We start from the raw sequence: 21,433 nt of genomic DNA, 5'->3' as shown, positions 1-21,433 counted from the left end.
TTCTCAAGATGAGTCAAAGTGCAGCAAACAGACACGGAAATGAGTTCGCCAGACGCCATCGGCTCCTCGTCAACTGCATTCTGGACCACTATGCGGACTCACGGGCCTTAATTGACAAGGGCGAGGAAGACGACAGTGTCCTCGATGATGATGATGATGATGATGATGATGTTGACGACGACGACGACGATGAGGACGACGATGCTGATGATGATAACGAGGAGGCTAACACCATCATGCCGCACGAGTTACGGCAAGGGAGTGCGGCGGACCGGCTGTACGAAGACGATGACACTATACCTTATGTGTTACGCCAAGCTAACAACATGTACTTCAGCTCTGCCGATGACATTACCTCTCACGCGTTCGACGAAGGTAGTGAAATGTACTTAAGCGCAGACGATGGGAGTCCGACGAACCCACCGTACAACGACATCGATTACGCTATATCTCAGGCGTTAGGGGAAGAAGGCATGTGGATGGGACAGTAGGACGATGAAGACGACGACGACACTAGGTGTCACGCGTTACTGGACGAGAGTCAGCTGAAACTACGTTACAAACGCATGTAGGGTATTAGTGCATGGTGTCCACTCACATACTAACCATCCACCCCATGCTACAAAAATACGCTTTACACCTTTTCGCACCAGGCGCGTTGAAATGGCGACCGGCTCAATGTCACCCTCGATCCGAACCTTCTTAGACAAACACGAGTGCAATGCTCTGGCCGAACACTTGCAGGGCATGTCATACAATGCCTTTCTTCAGACACCAGCTTGGACATTGCTACAGTGGGGCGCATCTTGGGATTGCGTTGTCAGTCACACAAAGCTGGTACACGAAACCTACCGCGCGTACACCTCCGTCAAGAGCCTGCGCGAGGCGCCGCCCGGGACAACGCACAAGGACTTTTCCCGTGGTCGCCGCCGAACAAACGACCGAGGCGCGCCTAAAGTCTTAAGGGCCATGACGACCGAGGACCCCGTGATGAGAAGTCGAGCACAAACAATGGGGGATCAGTGCTGCGGCCAGCGCGCGACATACCAGGAGTCTGCCGAGCCGGAGTCAAGCGGACGTCGCACGGTTCGCCGAGCGAGTCCTGACTACTACCGCACCAAACCGCAGCTGTTTTAACGAACGCCAAAGGCTCGCGTGGCATAATTTGGTCTACGAGGTCCTAGGATAACATCGCTCAGAATCTTACAAACACAGAGGGCGCTTCGGTCGAAGACTACTAAAACACAAGGCGGAGTTCTGGTGGGCAAGTGTGTATAAATTGGACTGCCTGGCTTCGTGCATACCACCAATGCTCCACACAGCATATGCGTCTGACACAAACAGAATGTCTCACTACAGCCATCCAAATATGTCGGGTTCCACATCGACCCCGACGACCGACACCAAGACCAACGTGTCGACGAGTCTAAGCGGTGAGCCGCAAGTCACGTGGCGTCAAGTAGGCCACGGTGGAGGTTCGCCTTTTGCGCAAATAGACGAGCGCGCCCCCGAAGCCACATCGCTTCGGTCGAACTCCGGGTCTTCGCGCGACTCTGACACAGATGAAAATTGTGTGCACGAAGAGGGTTGTTCTTGTGGCGACGACACCAGTGACTCCGACGATGCGAGTGAGACCGACGATGCGAGTGAGACCGATGTCGACAGTCACAACGAAGGCCAGTGCAACGACCCGTCCTGCTGCGATCCGGCTCTGATGTACCACTCCGAGGACGAGGTCTCGTACTATCAGAACAGCGGCATGGCCTTCGAGGACCGGGGTGACGGCACCGGCTTTTGGTACACTCCTGGACCTTGCATGTCGTTTGGAAGAGGGACCGGTGTTGTGTTCGAAGACTAACGTCGTCGTCCTCCGCCACCACCAGCAACAACAACAACCCAGAATTTAGTTGTTTATTGCTTTGTTTTGTATGTTACCCACAGCCACCTACTACTCGTGTGTGTACCCACAGTATATCTCAAGTTGTGCTCCTTTGTTGTGTGTATATTCTCATCCTAAGACCTCAAATGAGCCTTAAATTAAATGCAATTGACAGAGCAATTTGGGATCTTTCTTTTATTGAGTCTGCTTTCTCTCCTCTTTCACATCACACAAAGACACACCGCAATATAGCAACCAAGTGCATTCGTGTACTATGTAATAATACACTCCGACGTTTAGAGACTACAGACTCGTAGACTGCGCACCGTAACCAATGCACCAGTGAAATGTATACGTGTTGCTCCCGATGTTATTGTGAATGTGAATGTTGGCAACAGCAAATAAAATCAAGGTGACACATACAGGGTTTATGTGGTTTCTTTTATTAGTGTGGTCCGATGTTTATGTTCACAAGTCATGTAGGTACACTGCATGTTACACAAAGGACAATCTTAGTAGGTTTAGCATTGCTTTCATAAGCACCGTAGCCGGTGTTGTCGTTGTTGTATGTTACACACACATCACAACTCAATTGTGGACACGCTTCAGTGGACCCCATTTCATCTCTGGCGTTCTGGATACCATAACAAAAAGGTGTTCCACTTCAAGTCGTCTTGGTTGGTGTCACACCACAGCAGGCAAGTAGCTTGCTGCGATTCCGTCTCACGGAATACATCACCTAAACGAGGCACCACACTAAAGCGCTCGTCCACCAACTCCCGTAGGTCTTTGTCGATCGCCGCGCTTACAAGTTTCCAGCGATTGTCTTCGAACCGGCAGTCGGTGTGGCGGTCTGCCTCTCCTGGTATCCAGCTGAGCGTGAAGTATTCTTTGTAAGCTTCCCACAACTGCTCAGTGAAGCGCTCTATATCCATCGTGTCGTCGTCCATCAAAAGGGTCAACGTCCACCCTAAGTCAGCGGTGCGATCCACTTGCACGTACCAAGCACGGCAGATGGGAGGCCTGTTCATGCAATATCTCAACCAAAAATGGCACAGCTGAAACCCGTCCGTGATCAGCGCGCCCAGGTCTTCCACCTCCAAAAGCTGTATATACGGCAGTAACGTGTGCAGGTTAGGCTTCTCGTCCGCGGTCATCTTGGTCAGCATTGAGCTCGAGAGCACGTGCCTTTTCATAATTCTGTCCAGGCTGGGGCTGTAGAATCTAGAGAGTTTGTCAATCTTAGAGTCGGGGAACGCCACCCTGGGATGGCGTATGGTGAGTCGATGAGTACCTGGCATTGTAAGAGACGGAATGCATGTAGTACGATGTGTGTGACAGTCTGTGTATATATACCCCACAGGAAACATAAACAACACATTTGACTACGACAGTGACACAAACGTACAAACCATCGAAATGTTACCCTTTGTGATTTTTAGTTTTGTGCTGTCAACTGATCAACGCCACGGACGATCCTGCTGTTGTCACAGCTGAGAGTGGTCAAGGGGTTGTGATTCTACCATGTCGATGTTCATACACGAGGACCGCCATTGCGGGTGTGCTGTGGAGGAGAACTGATCTGATGCGTGATGAATATGTTCTTCTGTATCGTGGTAAACAGTACTGCCCAGACTTCCAACACCCATCCTTTAAGCGCCGGGTGTATTTGCAAGACAGAGAAATGAACGAGGGAGACCTGTCTTTGTTTCTGAAGAATGTGACATCGAACCGTACCCATTATACGGTGTTATTATTGTGTATTGTGTTTTGACCGTGAAATAACAATAAATGAAGGATGAACATACACAGAGTGTCGTTCGTTTTATTGCTTGCATTGTACACAGTTGACATTATGTTCACGATCCATGGAATGACAGCACGGGCTACCATTGTAGAGCAAAGGCTTGTACAGTTTGAACGTCTTATCCCCTGTCATCTCGGTCAGCGTGGAGCTCAAGAGTACATGCGTTCTCAGGCGTGCTCACGGAAAAGCACGTATTATCACGGTACCCCTTCCAGCTACTCCTAGTTTATGTGCGGGTCACTGCGTCTCTCACGGCGAGCATGAAACATGGCAAAAGTTATCTCCTTTATACTTGTCTTGTCACTGACACTAAGCGGACGCGTCGCTCTGTGTCAGCAGAAGAATGACAAAGGTGGGTGTAAAATGGCCTTGTTACCTCACAACAACACACCAAACAACGAATGCATTGCTGTCCATGGGAGTCTTTACGAGAATGTGAATGTCACCCGCAGGTTCTCCACCCCGTCCGCACGTCAGATTGATTCTCGTGGGCAAGACCGGGTCTGGCAAGAGCGCGTCTGGTAACACTATACTCGGCGATAGCAACACTTTCAAGGAGGACATGTCACCCGAGTCCGTCACCGTTGGCTGTGTGAAGAAGGAGGTGGACAGAGACGGCGCCAAAGTCGTTGTGATCGACACTCCGGGGTTGTTCGACACAGCCAAAACACAATACGATGTGAAAAGAAAGATCGAGGAGTGTGTCGAACAGTCGGTACCCGGACCGCACGGATTCCTTTTGGTAATCAGCCTAAAGTCTAGGTTCACACAAGAGGAGCGGAGCAGCATAAAGTGGATTCGAGACAACTTCGGAGAAGACGCTTTCACGTACACCTTGGTCTTGTTTACACACGGTGACTTGCTAAAGGGTAAATCGGTGAGAGACTACGTGAAGGAAAGCAAAGAGCTACAAAGAGTGATAAACCAGTGTGGCGGAAGGTACCACACGCTGAGCAACACTCAGAGAGTAAACCAAACCCAAGTGGATACTCTGTTGAGTAAAATAGAGGACATGGTAGAATTCAACGGAGGTGAGCACTACAGCAACGATATGTACAAGGCAGCTCAGAAGAAACTCGAAAGAGACAGGGAGCGTAAGAGGAAAGAGCAAGACCAAATGCGAAAAGAGCATGAAGAGATGATTAAGACAAGGGAATGGTGTAGATTCTTCGGTCTTACGTCTCTGGGATTATTTGGAGCAGGGGCATACTTGTCCTCTTATGTGCTAATGGGGATCGGTGGGGCGCTTGGGTATTCTCAGTTTAATTGTTCTGTGGCCATGTTCAGTTAGGTGGGCTAACTACATTAGTCAGTTTGCCATCACACGCTAGATTGTTTTGGTAGAACTGCTTACTGAAGACGGTATGCTGAGAATCGGTGTTCTTCACCAAATGGATACACAAGATATCGACCGATATTAGGAGTCTGTTTCTGTCCTTGTTGTGTGGATCATGTGGTATCTGTGCAGTACAATAAAGGTGGAAACATACTGTTACTGTGTGGGTCTTTAGACCGTTCCATTTTTGTCGAAACACAGTCATACACTGAGCTGGGTTTGATTCCTTTTTACACCAAATGTCAAATGAAAAACTCCGTACAAGATCACAGTGTATGTTTGTTTATTCACGAATACAGCAGCACGTTGAGGTTACATATACAGTTTTAAATCACAAGTAAAATAGACTTATCGTGGTGGTGGTTTATACGAAAATATATACACACACTGCATACACCAAATGTCAAATGAAAACTCCGTACAAGATCACAGCGTACGTTTGTTTATTCACGAATACAGCAGCATGTTGAGGTTACATATACAGTTTTATATCACAAGTAAAATAGACTTATCGTGGTCGTGGTTTATACAAAAATACACTGTATGAAAAGAGCATGAAATATCCTCTTTGTACCCCCCCCCCGTCAGCAACGCCTAGGCATTATGTCCGGTACTTGCTCGGCTAAAAACTCGTCTGGGTAGAGCTGAACGTTTTGAAGCTTGAGCTTTAGCAACTTGACAGCACTCGGAGACATACCCTTTATGTTGAAAATCGGGGTAATGCGTACCCTCAGAGGGTACGGGTTCATCTTGAGCGTGCTCTCCCACTCGTCCTCTCCCCCGAGATCGTCCCCTCCTATCTGCACGTATCGAGACTGTTTGGATATAGACGACAGTGCTTTCTTCTGATACTCTGACAGCCCTTCCGTGTTACACCGTGACGTGCTACCACCGGCGCTGGCTCCACCGCCAAAGCCAGAGACTTCGACTTTTGCTCCGCTGTCTCTGCAGCGCTCAGCAGCATCGTCTAAGCTGTTCTCAGCGTCCTTGTTGCAGGTAGAGAACACCTCAAACGAGCTGTAATATCCACCAACCTCCACTGAGCTTACGAACCCATATCCCCAAGTGTCCAGGAACTCATCGATGTGTCCTTCTGGGTCTCGGTTAAGCTCCTCCAGTGATACGCGGAGCATGGTGCTGGGTTCATAGGACGAGAAGGTTGCGCTGCCCACTTGGCACTGATATGACGATGACGAGACTGAAACTCTGTTACTCGAAGCTACCGTCCTCTCCATCGACCTCTCCACGGCATCGGTCTTACTGAACGTCACTTCGGCCGAGGCCGTTACACCAGCAAAGGACCCCGACGCTTCTACGTGACCAGAGCTAGAGTCCTTGGTGCCATGCGATTGCTTGGTCTGCGACGCCTCAGCTGATGCTCTCTTGTATTCTCTGCTACCTCTCAGACACCGGATGGCCTTGTGAAACTTGACACGGGCGGGCACCGTGAACTCGTTTTGTTGCCTGCACCTATGCAAGAACCCCGAGAGCGCTACGGCCTCCAAGTTCCCCAGTCCTTTGCTTGTCACAGCGTAGCCCAGCGGAAAGGTGTACACGGAGATGGTCGAGTCACAGTGGTTTATCAGCAACCGGTCCGCTATGTACAGAGTTCCAACTATAAGTGTGCTCGATAGGGTCACAGCTATAACAGCATACAATACGATATTCAGTCGAACCCCCGCTATCCTCCTCTCACCGACCCTACGTACTTGGTCGTCCTCACTGGGCAGTCCTGTGCAATTGGGCTTGTCCAAGACGACAATCTCATCACGCGAGACAGCGGGCACGGCAGCCTCTCTAGCCGGTCTACTCAGCCTTCCAACTAACCCTATGATACAGTCATTAGCAGCCGATAGTCCTACCCGACATTCATGGCCACCGTGTGCACACACACGTCGTAGCTCACTCCGGTTTCTGAACGCTAGGCCAAATATCAGCGACAGTCCAAGCAGGACACACACAGCCGAGACAATCCCCTCGTTTCTTGTCCTCGCGTCAGAGTCCGCAGACAGAGGGTCCTCGGTAATGGAGGACTCGTCCCGTTGAATGCACGTGATACACGCTTCGCTAGAGCACTGGAATCCGGGCTTACACACGCACTGTAGCTCTTCTTTTGGGCTGTACACAATGTTCTTGGGCCCGTATGTGTCAGACCACACGGGGTTCCCGTTCACAAATCTAGGACGCGCACCCCCTTGGCAGACAACCGCCGTCTCTTCTCCAGAAGTCCTACACGGCACGCAGGGCGACGCAAAGTGTTGCAGGTGCGAACAGAAGGGCGGGTTGTCCGGTGAACTGCTGGCATACAGTTGTCTCATATTCCGATCCTGTATTTGTGTAACGGGAACACGTCCATCCCAGTAAAACATGGCGTACTTCTTGCTGGAAGAAATGTTCTGTAGGTACACAAAGTTTTTGTTGACATCGCAGTAGGGTTGCAAAATACACCTAGTCAGCCTGTTGTGTAATTCCGTGTATTCGTATAACCGACAATGTACACACTGCGGATCACGACAACGCCCGCTAGCTGCCATTACTGTGCCCGGAGGACACATACAGCAACCCAGGCTGTCAGTCACACAGCCCAGACAAGTAGTTCCACAGAGAAGCATAAGCAAAACGCGCATCATTTCTGCAATCAGTTAGCAGAGAAGGCATCCTCATAGCATGGGTGTTATTACCATCTCCTGGCCGATCAGGCCGACCAGAATCAGCAGGGTCCCGTGCTGCAGGTCGGCGAGGAATAGCGCTGCAGGTCGGCGAGGAAAGCGCCGCAGGTCGGCGAGAAAAGCGCCGCAGGTCGGCGAGAAAAGCGCCGCAGGTCGGCGAGGAAAGCGCCGCAGGTCGGGGAGAAAAGCACTGCAGGTCTGCGAGGAAAGCGCTGCAGGTCGGCGAGGAAAGCGCTGCAGGTCGACGAGGAAAAGCGCTGCAGGTCGGCAACAATGCATTGTGACTTCGATTAAATACTACCCCAAACAGGCCGCTTTATCCCAACAGTCTGCCACTGCTGAGAGAACGCAACAGCTTAAGGACATAGCTCGTTTCTAGATGCAGACATCAGAGTCACGCAGAAGCATCTCCGGTTAATTTGTCAATTATGAAGACAGCGGTCTACACTGTCCTGTGCTTGGGAGCGTTGTTCTACTCCACCAGCTGCAGTTCGACCAAGAAGAGCTACAGTGCGAAATGTCTGAACGGTAAGACCGCGACAGTGGACGCGTCTAGTGTGGGCCGCACTTCCACGTACAAGACGTACAAGCAGCTGGTGTGCAAAGCCTGCGCCGTGCAGCAGTGCGACGACACCAGGCTGTTCAAGGGGTACTCCAAAAAGGACGACAACAGTAGAATCCTCACCTCCAGCCTGGAAGGGCTGCAGTTGACGAGTTACGGCTCGACCGAGGCCAAAGTGTCATACAGATGCCCCAAGACAGAAACCCTACAGGCCGCTCAATGCCAAACCGCGCAGACGCTGAAAGAGTGCCTGGTGAAGCTGTGCCAAGAGTGTTCCTCGACAAACTGCGAGGTGTACGCGGGCTCGACGAAGGTCAGCTCGGGCAAAGTTGCGGTAGCCAAGGGTGTGTACAGGATCGACACGAAGGCCTCGGCGGCAGAGAAGCTGAAGAAGAAGCTGGAGGCCGTCAAAAGGATTGCAACGTCCGATAAGGCAAAGGGGGCAGCCAAAGCCATAGGAGCCGCTGTGGTCAGCAACAAAGATGTCATCGTCAAGTTCGCCAAATCCGTAGGGGTGCCCGAGGAGAAACTGGCGACCATTCAGCAGATAATCAAAGTGGGAAACAGCCTCTACGCGAAAGACGTAAACGGCGGACTCACAGCTCTGGCTGAGCTCACGGGTCACCCTCTGACCGAAGAGGAGGAGAAGACTATCGACAATGACATGAGCGAGGACGAAGAGGTCGAGTATTCTAGCGTGTTTGCTGCTCTGAAAGAAGAGGCCGCTCGCGTCGAGAGCGGGCGAGACTTGTATCAAGACAGCAAAGACTCATTCTTGGTAACCTACGGATTGTACATAGCTATCTCTGTAGTCGTTATAGTAGCGATAGCCAGCTGCGTGTGCTGTGTGCTATGCTGCAGGATGTGCTTGAAAAAGAGGAAAAGGGTCAACGTGGACTATAACTTGCAGCAGCGCAATCCGTAAGAAATGATAACGCTGAATATTGGTTTTGTATTCCACATAAAGCATGCCAATGGTCACGAAGTATTGTGTGTGCCATCTACTAGTACACGATTGTACTCTTGTGTTTTCGTATCACGTTTGTATACAACGGAGGCCAATGCGATGAACATTGTAGCCTAGGGAAGAAATGACACTGAAGATTTTGCCTTATGTGTTTGCATCATGCATACACCCTAACGTATTACATGTAATCACCAGTGCCACTGTTTACACTGTTGTCAGTGTACTCCTGTGCAATTGTGGTTAGCATTTTACACTGTTGGTATAAAATTTATGCTGTGTTTTTATACTGTTACATTTTTGTATTGTTGTCAATGTACTCCCATGCAATCGAGACTTGCGTTGTTATGCTGTTGCAGTGAAGGATGTAAAGTAAAGCACAGTCCTGTGAAAACAATGTGTTGTATACACAGATGGTATGGTTTATGGTCTATGCTATGTTGCAGAAAATAAAATGCAGTAACAATCAATGGTGTCTGGGTACTCTGATGTTGCTGTTAGCCGTAAACACCACAGTACAGCAGTTATATTGACAAATCATTTATTGGGACATACACGCATACGAGGCACTATGTATCAAACTCCAGATGTCTCATCTTTTAGGCCGTGGTGTTACGCACAAGAATCGGTTTGATTTGCAATTTGTCCAGTCCTCCGCTTTCGTATAATGCACACCACCACCACTGGACACAAAGCAGCAGTGCACAAAAACACCATTGTCGAAAACAGCAGTAAGGCCCAGAGCAAATCAGTGTTCGACCAGGCAACTGCGCGAAGAGTTTTGCGATCCTCCAGGCGCCAGTGTTTGGTAGCGTGATACCCAGTGTCCTCCTCCAACACGCTGCAGGTGAAGTTCCCCTTGTCAGATTGTAATATATCCACAGCGATCCTTCGTTGAAACGTGTCGTCGTTGTTTGGGAGAATGTCAAAGACCTCGAGACCGTCGTCCGTACTGAGAACTCGGCCGTTTCTCATGAGCGACAAACCTAGTCAACCATCCGATACACTCGTCGCGCAAATAGCCGTTGGTGTATTCCGTTAACACGGTCACACCGTTCCATTTGTCCGCGATGGGTTTCGCCGCTTCGGTCGCAGCTGACCACCCCAGCGTGACATAATCAAAAGACATTAAATCGTCACCATCGTAAGCGTACTTATCCACCCCGCGGACAAACCGCAGCCTCTCCTCGGAGGGGTTCGTTTCCCCATAACATCCGTGTAACCACTGTAGAACATGTACATCCCCATCGGACGCCGAGTGTCCCATCCGAGTCATCACGACATCTAGGTTAACGCCAAACCATTGCTGCTTGCTGAGTCGACTCTGCGTGCCCTTATCCAAGTATTCAGTGGTTAAGTGTTGTCTAGCCCAGTTTGTTGTGGGGGTTTTCCGTGGGTTGTCGGTGTCAAAACGGTCAAAGGGTTTACCGTCCAGTAGACCTATTGCTGTAAACTTGTGCACACCCGGCAAGCCGAGGTCTGCGGACAGCGCTGTATAAATGTAGATCAGCGAATGAGTTGCCGAATTCACCGTCAGCATACGCGTGACAAAGTACAAAAACACATACCGCGCGTCCATCGTAAGAGCTACCTCAATTATGTGCGGTGTGCAAATGCAAGTGATCACAAACTCTCCCAGTGTTCGGGCAAATAAACTCACCAACGTTTCCGCCGTCTCACAACAAAGCTCCCTGTCCGGCCGACAATCCCACCCCCGGCTGCCCTGTTCCACATCGACCGCATGTACCCAGCTAAGACCTAGCCATCCCCACGTGTGTGTCGGTCTTTGCGAGAAACGAACGCTGTAACTGAGAGGTCTCTCACTTATAGTTGTGCAATGTGTGTGATTTTATATATACAAGTACAGCACGGTAAACGCAGAAGCGGGGTGTGCGTGTTTCGCCGCAATGGAGTAAGTCAGTGTTTGTGGTGTTGGAAGAGCGGACGACTAGACTGAAATGAGAGTCCCACACACGACAACAACACGTAACGTTTCACGTAGGTTTATTATTACAAGCAGTATGATAACAAACCGACACAATACAATACAGTGCATACTTTGGCCCCCCGTTCTACTGTTCGGGGTACCACAGCCTAATCGTCGATGCCTTTCGCTTCTCATCATCATCGTCGTTGGTGTGACACCACAGAAGACACTCTCCTTCGTGACATTCGGTCCGATAAACCTCGCCCATACGCGGCATCGCGGTCATCCGATCGTCAACCACTCGTCCAAAGTCACCTCGCTCGCCCTCGATGGAGACACACAGCAGTTTATCCCGTCGGTTTTCGTATTCGTGTTCCCCATACATGACGTCGGCTTTACGCGTATCCCCCGGCCGCCCAGGTTGCTTGACAACCCATTGCCATTCAAAGTATGTCTTGTAAGCAAGCCACAGCTTCCTCGACAGGACCTCCGCGTCCGCCACCGTCTTGCCCTCGCCATCTAGCAGCAGGGTCACACCCCATCCCACACCAGTCACCCGATCCACGTGCACGTACCAACGAGCCCATCCGGCCATGAACGACTCCAGTTTACAATGAAACCAAAAGTCCACCATGTTAAAGCCGTCTAAGCACATGTCACTCATGTCTTCCAGGTCCATGAGGTCTATGTGACGGGGTGCCATCACAGCCAACTCATCCGGGCATTTGATCCTGTCCAACGTGTTGGCAGATAACATGTGTGTTTTCATGATGTCTTCAGCCCAAGGGCGGCACAGGAACCACACGCGGCGTATCTCGCTGTCCGGGAGCTCCGTCCTTGGGTGCACCAAACGTATGCTATAGACCTGCGACATGACAGTATTTGAGTCTCCGTTACACACGGCCGCTGTCAACCCTTCGTCTCAAAGCGTCTGATGGCATTTGTGGATCCGTCCAGGTCATATACCGTTCTCAGTAGGGGTGAGACAGCGAAGAATAACCCAGGCAGCCACCGACCGGTGGATATTTCCTACGTGTGCTGTTGTACTGTGTGCTTCCATTTTGCAATACACCCCGAGTCAAGAACTTATACAACGTTTTCATGTCAAGCGTTTTCACATTCTTTGCAATGTAATTTCACGACGATGAAGAATAAAGAGCGCCGGATGTAAAAATGCGGTTCTGTCTCGTGTGAGTTTGTTTGTGTCACAAGTGAATTTGTCTGTCGACCGAGCACCCCATCGAGAAATGTGCACAACATCAGTGTTATGGTCGTCTCCCAGTACCCCCCCGATCTGATCCCAACAGTGCCAAGCAGAGAACAAAACGGGGCACCCAGACACTCTCAGGAAACTCCAGGTACCCTCAGGCAACTCCAGACACTCTCAGGAAACTCCAGACACTCTCAGGCAACTCCACACACTCTCAGGAAACTCCAGGTACCCTCAGGCAACTCCAGACACTCTCAGGCAACTCCAGGTACCCCCGCGAGCCCCACCTTTCCGCCGGCAGCCGCGATCCGCCTAGCTGAAATCACTGCATTTTCGCGCAGGCTCTATGGAGCTCGGCCAGCGGAGGCCGCTGTTAACCCTGATGCTCCCCGGCGGGGTCGGTCGGTCTGTCGGCCAGGGGGACGCGGGTCCCCCCGTGGAGTTAGCAAGGGGGTTTGGGGTCTCACGATCCCCCCCCCCACCACCGCTCTCGATGGAAGGATAGAGTGAGTACGGTGTGTGTGTGTGTGTGTGTGTGCGTGTGTCTCGAGGAACACCCTAGCGAAAGCAGAGCGAGTCTCGCGGCGAGATGATAAGAAAGCAGATGGTGGGTACTAAGCGTGTTGGTGTTTGGTTACGGAGGGCGACGCCGACGCCAACGACGACAACAAGGGGGTCTCCTTAGACAAAGGCAATGTCACGCACTAGACCGTGGGAGCGAAAGAGCGCTAAGCTCGGCGGTACAGGCGTAGCGCTTTCGCCGTCGGTGTCACGGTGCTCGTCCTCCTCACCATCACCGTCAACATCGCCGACGGTTTTGGCCTACGCGGGGTCAGCTCCGGTGTCTGGGTTGTTGCGACCGCCACGCCACTATCGAGGGCTAGGGGTCGAGGAAGACCAAGAGCAGCGGCGGCGACGACAACAACAGGAGAACTCGGAGGAGGAGGAGAACTCGGAGGAGGAGGATCAGGAGGAAGAGACCGAGGAAGAAGAGCAAGAGGCCGAGGAGGATAACGACTCGACCGCCCGAACGCTCGCAGACGAGGAGCGGTACTCGGAGGATCGGGAGGACGAAAACGATGGAGTGGCGGATCCCCATAGGTCCTACGCGGAAGAGGCTCACAACTACGAAACGGCGTTGCAACTCTGCCAGGACGGCGGCTCGCAAGGCGAGTCGAACCGCCGAGAGGAGAGAGAAAGAAGCAGGCGCTGAACCGGGAGAGGAAGAAGCAGGCGCTGAACCGGGCGGGGACTTGGGAGATTTGGCAAGAGGAGGACGCCGGCCGTGCTGCAGGTGGCGTTCATGATCCTGGGCGCGATCGCGGCCACGGCGCTGTCGGTGAAACTCGCGACGCAGATGTAGCCGACGATTACGACGAAGACTATGAAGATGACGACGAAGACGACGAAGACTACGAAGAAGACGGCAAAGACTATGAAGACAAAGACTATGAAGAAGAAGCAGAAGAAGCAGAAGAAGAAGAAGACGACGACGACGACGACCTCGAGCCGCGAGGACGAGGCCCCACCGAAGAGGCCCTTGCGGCTGCGCACGACGAGGCCTCCGCGTTCATGGCCTACTTCCCGCCGGAGATAGAGGACTCGGTGATCGCCATGACCAACCTGGAAGCGGACAGGCGCAGGCCCGCCATCGACGGGTGGAAGCCCATGGGCCGCGTCGAGTTCCGGGCCTACGTGGGGCTGCTCGTGCTCGCCGGGCGGTACAGGTCCCGGGAGAGGCCTCGAGAGCCTGTGGGACGCCGAGGCGGCAGGTCCGTGTTCAGGGCCGCGATGCCGCTCAAGACCTTTCGAGCCTACTCGAGCGCGCTGCGCTTCGACGACAGAGAGGCCAGACGAGCCGTGCGAGGCGAGGGCGGCGGCGGCGGCTACGACAAACTGGCCCCCATCAGAGCCGTGTGGGACGAGTGGTGCGCGAGGCTGCCGGCCATGTACCGACCGGGACCGGAGGTCACCGTCGACGAGAGACTGGTGCCGTTCAGAGGTACGTACGTGGTGCGTGTTGTGTGTGTGTGTGTGTGTGTGTGTGTGTGCGTGTGTGCGTGACTGGGGGAAGAGAGGAGAAAGAGGAGCGGGGAACGGCGACAACGCTAGCTTTCTGGGCATTGTTGTCGTCGGGTTCTGCGTGTGTGCTTTTGCATGACTGTATATCTTCCACGCTTGCAAGCGCGTTCTCTGTCAAACTCACATCTCTTCTTGCGTTTCTGCCCCAATCTCCCACACTTTCCCACATCTCTCAATCTCTCTCAATCTCTCTCTCTCTCTCTCTCTCTCTCTCTCTCTCTCTCTCGCCATCATCAGGAAGGTGTCCGTTCAGACAGTACATGCCCAGCAAACCGGCCAGGTACGGGATCAAGATATGGGTGGCGTGCGACGCGCGCTCCAGCTACGCTGTGGAAGATGCAAGTGTACACCGGCAAGCCCGACAAGCGCCGCCCTCCCGAAAACACCTGGCCGCCGAGTGGTCTTGGACCTCACCGAGGGATTGCCGCCGGGGCGCAACGTCACGTGGCGACAACTTTTTCACCTCGCGCGAGCTCGCCGACAGGCTCTTTCGCGAAAGAGGCCACACGGTGCTGGGCACCCTGCGAGCGAACAGACCCGAGATCCCCAGGGAGCTGCGCTGCGTCAAGGGCAGGGCCGTGGGCTCCGTGGAATCCGTAGTACTCGCCGGCTCCGCGCCACGAGGAGAGGGAGGAGGAGGAGGAGGAGGAAGAGGGCCAGACACGATCATCCTCTCCTACGTGGCCAAAAAGAACAAGAACGTGCTGCTCCTCACCACCGCTCCTCGCTACCACCGCCGCTCCGGCCCGAGCCCCGGCATAGCCGCCGCCGCATCGGCAACGGCAAAAGCAGCAGCAGCAGCAGCAGCAGCAGCAACGGCGACGCCGGCGGAAAACCTCCCTTGGTGCTGCATTACAACCGCACCAAGGGAGGCGTCGACAACCTGGACAAGGTCGTGAGCACGTACAGCTGCAGGAGAAAGACCTGCAGGTGGCCCGTGGCCCTTTTCCACAACATGGTGGACGTGGCGGCCTACAACGCGTTCGTGCTCTGGAGGGAAATTCACCCCGACTGGATGGCGGGCAAGCTCAACAGACGAAGGCTCTTCCTCGAGCGGCTGGGCAAAGCGCTCGCGCGCCCCATGATCGAAGCCAGGGCGTTAGCGCGAGGAGGAGGAGGCCGAGTCGCAGCCCGAGGTACTACTGCTGCTACTACTACTACTACTACTGCTACTACCACTGCTACCGAGGCCGACGGTGCCGACGCTACGCCGCGCGACTCCTCTCCGGTCAAGAGGCGAAGGTGCCGCATGTGTCCCAGGAGCAAAGACGTCAAGACCAAGATCCTGTGCCGCGAGTGCCGAGCGCACGTGTGCATCAACTGCGCCGTCAAGTACTGTCCCAACTGCGCCGCTTCACGCAACGCCGCTTCCCAGACGCCGCCGACGTCGTAGTAGCACGAGCGCCCCTCGGGGGGGTGTCCTAACGACCCCCACCCCACCCTAAACGTTTTTAGGAGACCGATGATCATCCTTTTTACACGAAGGAGAAGGACGAGAAGACGAAGACGGTCTCTGAACGTATTCTGCGCAAGATAATACCGACCGATGTGTGAAAGCGAGTGCACGCGCGTGCCGTTCGTTGCCTGAAAGAACACAAATGCTGTATGGTTTTGTTCGTGATTGTTTTTTTATTGTCGCCAATAAACAAAGACTACAACATTTCATGTGAGTTGTTTATGCGCTTGGAGAATGAGATTATACTAGAGAGCAGGTTAATGCAGAGCGCCACGCCTCGCTTTTAGCCGGCGTTCTGAGGACTTTTGCGATTAAATAGCAGACGTCGCCCGAGGGGGTCCTAGCGACACCCCCACACACACACACACACTATCATCATCATCATCATAACGCATACGCCCGAGGGGGTCCTAGCGACCCCACTATCATTATCGTAACGCGATACGCCCGAGGGGGGTCCTAGCGACCCCCACACTAAACATCATAACGCATACGCCCGAGGGGTCCTAGCGACCCCACTATCATCATCATAACGCACATGCCCCGAGGGGGTCCTAGCGACGCCACTATCATCATCATCATAACACATGCCCCGAGGGGTCCTAGCGACCCCCACGCTAAACATCATAACGCACATGCCCGAGGGGTCCTAGCGACCCCACTATCATCATCATAACGCACATGCTCCCGGGGGTCCTAGCGACCCCACCCCACCCTAAACATCATCATAACGCATATGCCCCGAGGGGTCCTAGCGACCCGCCCCACCCTAAACAGCATCATAACGCACATGCCCCGAGGGGGTCCCGCGACCCCACTATCATGAACATAACGCACGTGTTCCCGAGGGGTCCTAGCGACCCGCCCACCCTAAACAGCATCATAACGCATATGCCCGAGGGGTCTTGGCGACCCCACTATCATCATCATCATCATAACGCATATGCCCCGAGGGGGTCCTAGCGACCACCCCACCCTAAACATCATCATAACGCATATGCCCCGAGGGGGTCCTAGCGACCCCCCCCCATCATCATCATCACCATCATCATCATCACCATCACCACCACCACCACCATCATAATAACACACACGCCCCTCGGGGGGCTCCACGACCCACGCCCCGAGAACAGGCGGGCGCACAAGGGTTAAGACAAATGTGGGGAAAAACACTGTTTTATCAGCTAATTGAAGGGATGATTTGTGACAGAAGAACAGATGCAAGTGTCAAAGGTAAGGTTTACAAGATGGCAGTGAGGCCTGCTATAAAAGACAGGTGGCTGAGCTGTAGTTGTAAAAGCTGAAGATGCTCAGATGCTATTCAGGTGGTAGTGTGAATGCTGTACTTCATGTTGTGTGTATTTGAGTAGTTTCCTGCTTGTACTGTTCTTAAATGTTCTCTGATGCACCAAATGTGTAAATATAGGCATTCTTGTAAGTCTGATTAAATTTAGGTAAGGAAACATGTATGTGCAACATGTTAGATTCCTTTGGTCTTATCACTGACCTGATTAACAAATGCGCAGCTGATTTTAATCATAAGGTACTGGCCTTAAATTTAAATTCACAATACATTTTACCAATTTAGTATAATCAATGAATATTATTTTGTCCTCACATCTCAAATATATGTAATATTTGAGAAGTGAATTGATGAGTTGATATTGAGAAGTTGTCATCTTTGGTTAATACCACGAGGTGCCACCATCTTAACTGTTATTTATGAGAGCTCGAACTAAGAAGGTTTAAGGTAAATTAAGTTAGCTCATCTGTTCACAAGCTAATTTATCCTTTTTTATTTGTTGTACACCACTTTTTGGAAGTTAACAGCTTGACAGTTATTTCAGTCAGTAAACTGCCACAGCTGTAGAGTTCTTTTCTACTGATATATAAAAGACCACTTTTGCATATTTACATATGTAGATGCCACCACAGCCATATATATAACTATATTAACGAACAAGCCAAACTGATATGCTCAAGCCCCCTAGGACCCTGAATTGGATAAGCATAAGATAAAGAATGGATATCTGACTGTACCAAAGACATTTTATAAATCCAGAGGAGACAGAGCCTTTGCACTTTTGGCTCTTAATAACTGGAATAAACTGCCTCTGGAGGTCAGGCAGGCTCCATCGCTTGCTGTTTTTAAAACACACCTTTTCTCCTTGACTTTTAACCCAGTGTGAGTTGTCATCTGTGTTAAACTTCTTACCCTTTCTATGTACCTGTACTGAGTAACTCTTTTTTGTGTGTGGTCTTTTTTTCTATTTTTTTAATTTTCTTTTTCTACAGCACTTTGGTCAGCTGTTATGTTATTTTAAAGTGCTTCAGAAATAAAGTGAAAGTTAAAGTAAAGTGAAAGAAATAGTACAAGTACAAATAACATCCAATACTACAAATAGTACCCCTATTACTACAAAAATTACTAAAATTCAATCATTTAGTTAATTTCTGATTAATTATTTCAGTAGTATTGATGTAACCGGACTGCATAGCCAGAGGAAGCATACTGTGTGAGCAAGCATATATACACTGTGGAATAAGGAATATTTTACTGCTACTTATACTTATTATTGGCATTATCATTGTATTAATGAACATTGCATTAAACCACATAACAAGCATTTGTAATAATACATATAATCAAGAAGCAGGCTTGAGCAAAGGCCTGAATGTATTCAGCAACCTGCTGCACTAGAGCTTGCTTGCCAACAGGTGACAGAAGAAGTTGTCCAGTCCATGGGGACCTCAAAGGCCTGAGATCATCACCATATTTGAAAGAGGATGCCAGAAAGGGGAACTTCTGTGTCTGCATTTATCTCTTAAAATTGATCACTGTCTGTAGAAGAGGCAAAGAATGTTCTTAAGATGCAAATTATGTGCTTGTAAACGCATGAGGGGGCGTCATAATACCCTGATGTTATAAAAGCAATCTGAAGTGTATTTTTTGGGTGGGGATTTACAACTGATGTGTTGCAGTTTACATCTCCCCACGCTGCGTGTATTCATTAAAATCAATTGTTTGATCGACCTCTTCTGGACCATGGTTGTTTTACTCTCGTCCTCAATTTCGAACCCTTAACATTTGGTGCATTGGCCGGGGTTGAGGGGGAGAGACAGTTGGAGATTGAGACCGAGAGGGTCCGAGGCGCTCGAACGGGCAGACACGAGTCAGTGGTCGAAGTGAGTGGACATAAGCCGGCTTATTCAAAGGTAAGGCACTACCTGTTGAATTATTTCCAAAATGTGCCAGATTGGACATGGGAAATTAAAGTCTACTCACTGAAATTACTGATAAAGGTCTGTTTTGATTTTGGTGAAAATCTCATGAGAATTGAAGTTGAAGTACTGATAATGAAACGTTGAAAATAAGTAAAGAGAATAAGAGAAAATAAGTAAAGAGTAAAGAGAATAAGTGTATTTAAAGCAGTTGGACTGTTAAGTGAATTTAGAAGAATAGGTAATTGGTTATTTTTAATTGGTGAGACGGTTGGACCGGCTTCGGTCATATACTTAATGTGAAGTTATGATGGTTGTTTTAAATTAAGGTAAATTTCTGTAGAACGGCAGTTGGACTGCTAAGAAGTGCATTGTTCGGAGGTGATGCTCCAAATTTCCTGACGACGGTCAGGATTTTCCTTGGGAAGGGATAGTCCGATTGGCAATCGTGGACAACTGAGGACGGTCCAAAACAGCTACTGATTGGATCAGTTTACCGTTTAGAACGGTATTTGCACTTTTTTGGGTAGTAAAGCTTGGAGCTTGGGCGTTGGACGCTTTTAAATTGTGTTAGGGACCTTAGGGATTCGACCAGATACAGTTTAGAACTGATACTGTGTAATTGATTATAAAAAACTTGGAGTTTGTCCCTTGGAGGGTTAATTTAAATTTGTCAAAATTCTGTAGGTTGTGCAATCTCAGGCCTGATAATTGTTGTTATTGTAATTAAAAGACGTCTGTGTATATGTGTAATATAGAGTAAGAGGTTTGGTGTCAAAAGGAGTCTGACCCAGCACTGAGCTGAAGTGCTGAGGCCATTTTTAGACGGAGTGTGTGTGAAAATGCAAATGAGGCAGCTGCAAAGTCCCTAGAGTTTTAGGAAGTTCATAGAGATTGTTACACATTGCTGAATGCCTGTATTTAAGATGCTGGTTTTGTTTATTACAATACTGTAAGTAAAGTTTTATTTCTTGCCATGACTGTATGACTTTTTGCTGGGTTTTGAGATAGGATACATAAAATGTTGACACTTATGACCGTTATTTGGGGTCTGAAAACTGAAATTGACTTTGAAATAATTCCATTAATAAAGATGTCTGTAAGTGATCTCTCTTTTGGTGTGTCCAAGTAAGATGTTTTAGGATTTTTAGATGGGTTTTGTTTCAGTTTGAGATATATATACAGTTACATTTGGTGTTTCTAATGTATTGTTGTTGACTTTGAGTGATACATATAGGTGTAAGTTGTTTGATGTTTGTTGGGCTAAGGAGGGGTTTAGCACATTGTGAGTGGTTTTTCTTCCAGTTCTATAATATATAAGGAGTTATATTTGACAGACTGTTTAAATTTTGGCTTTATGTTAATATAGGTTGCAGCGGCCACAGAGGAAACACAGCAAAATATCTTAAGGGTTTAAGATAATAATAAATAAATGAATGAAGTTTCTTATGGGTTTTTGTGGGTTTTTAGGGGGAGTGTGTGTTTGTGGTGTTTGTGTGTGCCAAACGGAGATAACATGAAAACAGAGGAATTAGAGACTAGAATGTCCTAGAAGGCAATAAAATGCAAATTAAGAAGCTGTGAACTGCTTAAACCACAGTTGGTTTCACAAGTACGGCTGCAAACATTGTTGAATGCGTGTGTGTAAGACGCCATTTATGTTTATTACACTGTAAAATCTAATTAGTTCCCAGAACTCAAAAAAATTATGGAAACTCGTTGCCTCAAAAAAATTGAGTAAAGCTTAGCTAAAAATGACTAAGTTAGGACAACTTATTTACTTTGAGTACTCTGTACAAGCTCATTTGTTCCCAGAACTCAAAAAAATTGGATCAAGTTTACGTAAGATGACCAAGTTAGGGCAACTTACTCATTTTGAGTACACTGTACAGCCTTGTTAGTTCCCAGAACTCAAAAAAATTATGGAAACTCGTTGCCTCAAAAAAACTAAGTAAAGCTTACTTAAGATGACTGTTAGGACAACTAATGTATAAGTTGTCCTAACAGTCATCTTAAAAACTTTATAGGCAACGAATTTCCATAATTTTTTTTTTTTTTTTAAGTAGTAAAAATTATGGAAACTCGTTGCCTCAAAAAAACTAAGTAAAGCTTACTTAAGATGACTGTTAGGACAACTTATACATTAGTTGTCCTAACAGACATAATACTGCAGACTTGCAGTATTAACAATAACTTGATATTTCTGACTGTACAATACTAATTGTTTACCTACTGACAAACATGTTAAGTTCAACTAAATGAAAAACAATTTGTGGTACCATGAATATTTTTAAAAATAATTAACAACAATTTTTGTAG

General features: G+C 49.5%; 1 protein-coding gene and 1 pseudogene across 1 annotated transcript; one reads left to right on the top strand and one right to left on the bottom strand.

Annotated features, from left to right (window-relative positions):
- The first annotated feature begins 3,953 nt into the window (after positions 1–3,953).
- Positions 3,954–4,977, top strand: LOC116329483 (GTPase IMAP family member 9-like). Its single transcript, XM_031751510.2, has 2 exons — positions 3,954–4,038; positions 4,139–4,977. Exons 1-2 carry the CDS (start codon positions 3,954–3,956, stop codon positions 4,975–4,977), a joined length of 924 nt encoding a protein of 307 aa, XP_031607370.2.
- A 4,852-nt stretch (positions 4,978–9,829) lies between these two features.
- Positions 9,830–10,796, bottom strand: LOC116320188 (annotated as a pseudogene).
- Positions 10,797–21,433: the final 10,637 nt, after the last annotated feature.

This window comes from Oreochromis aureus, unplaced genomic scaffold (assembly GCF_013358895.1).
Source record: "Oreochromis aureus strain Israel breed Guangdong unplaced genomic scaffold, ZZ_aureus HiC_scaffold_156, whole genome shotgun sequence".
Classification (NCBI taxonomy): domain Eukaryota; kingdom Metazoa; phylum Chordata; class Actinopteri; order Cichliformes; family Cichlidae; genus Oreochromis; species Oreochromis aureus.
This window is presented reverse-complemented; position numbering and strand designations above follow the sequence as displayed.

What these genes read in the sequence shown, in the direction of transcription:
- LOC116329483 (XM_031751510.2), top strand. Translation starts at nt 3,954, where the DNA reads ATGGCAAAAGTTATCTCCTTTATACTTGTCTTGTCACTGACACTAAGC. An exon ending in TCAGCAGAAGAATGACAAAG is followed by an intron (nt 4,039 to 4,138) that starts GTGGGTGTAAAA and finishes TGTCACCCGCAG; the next exon opens with GTTCTCCACCCCGTCCGCAC.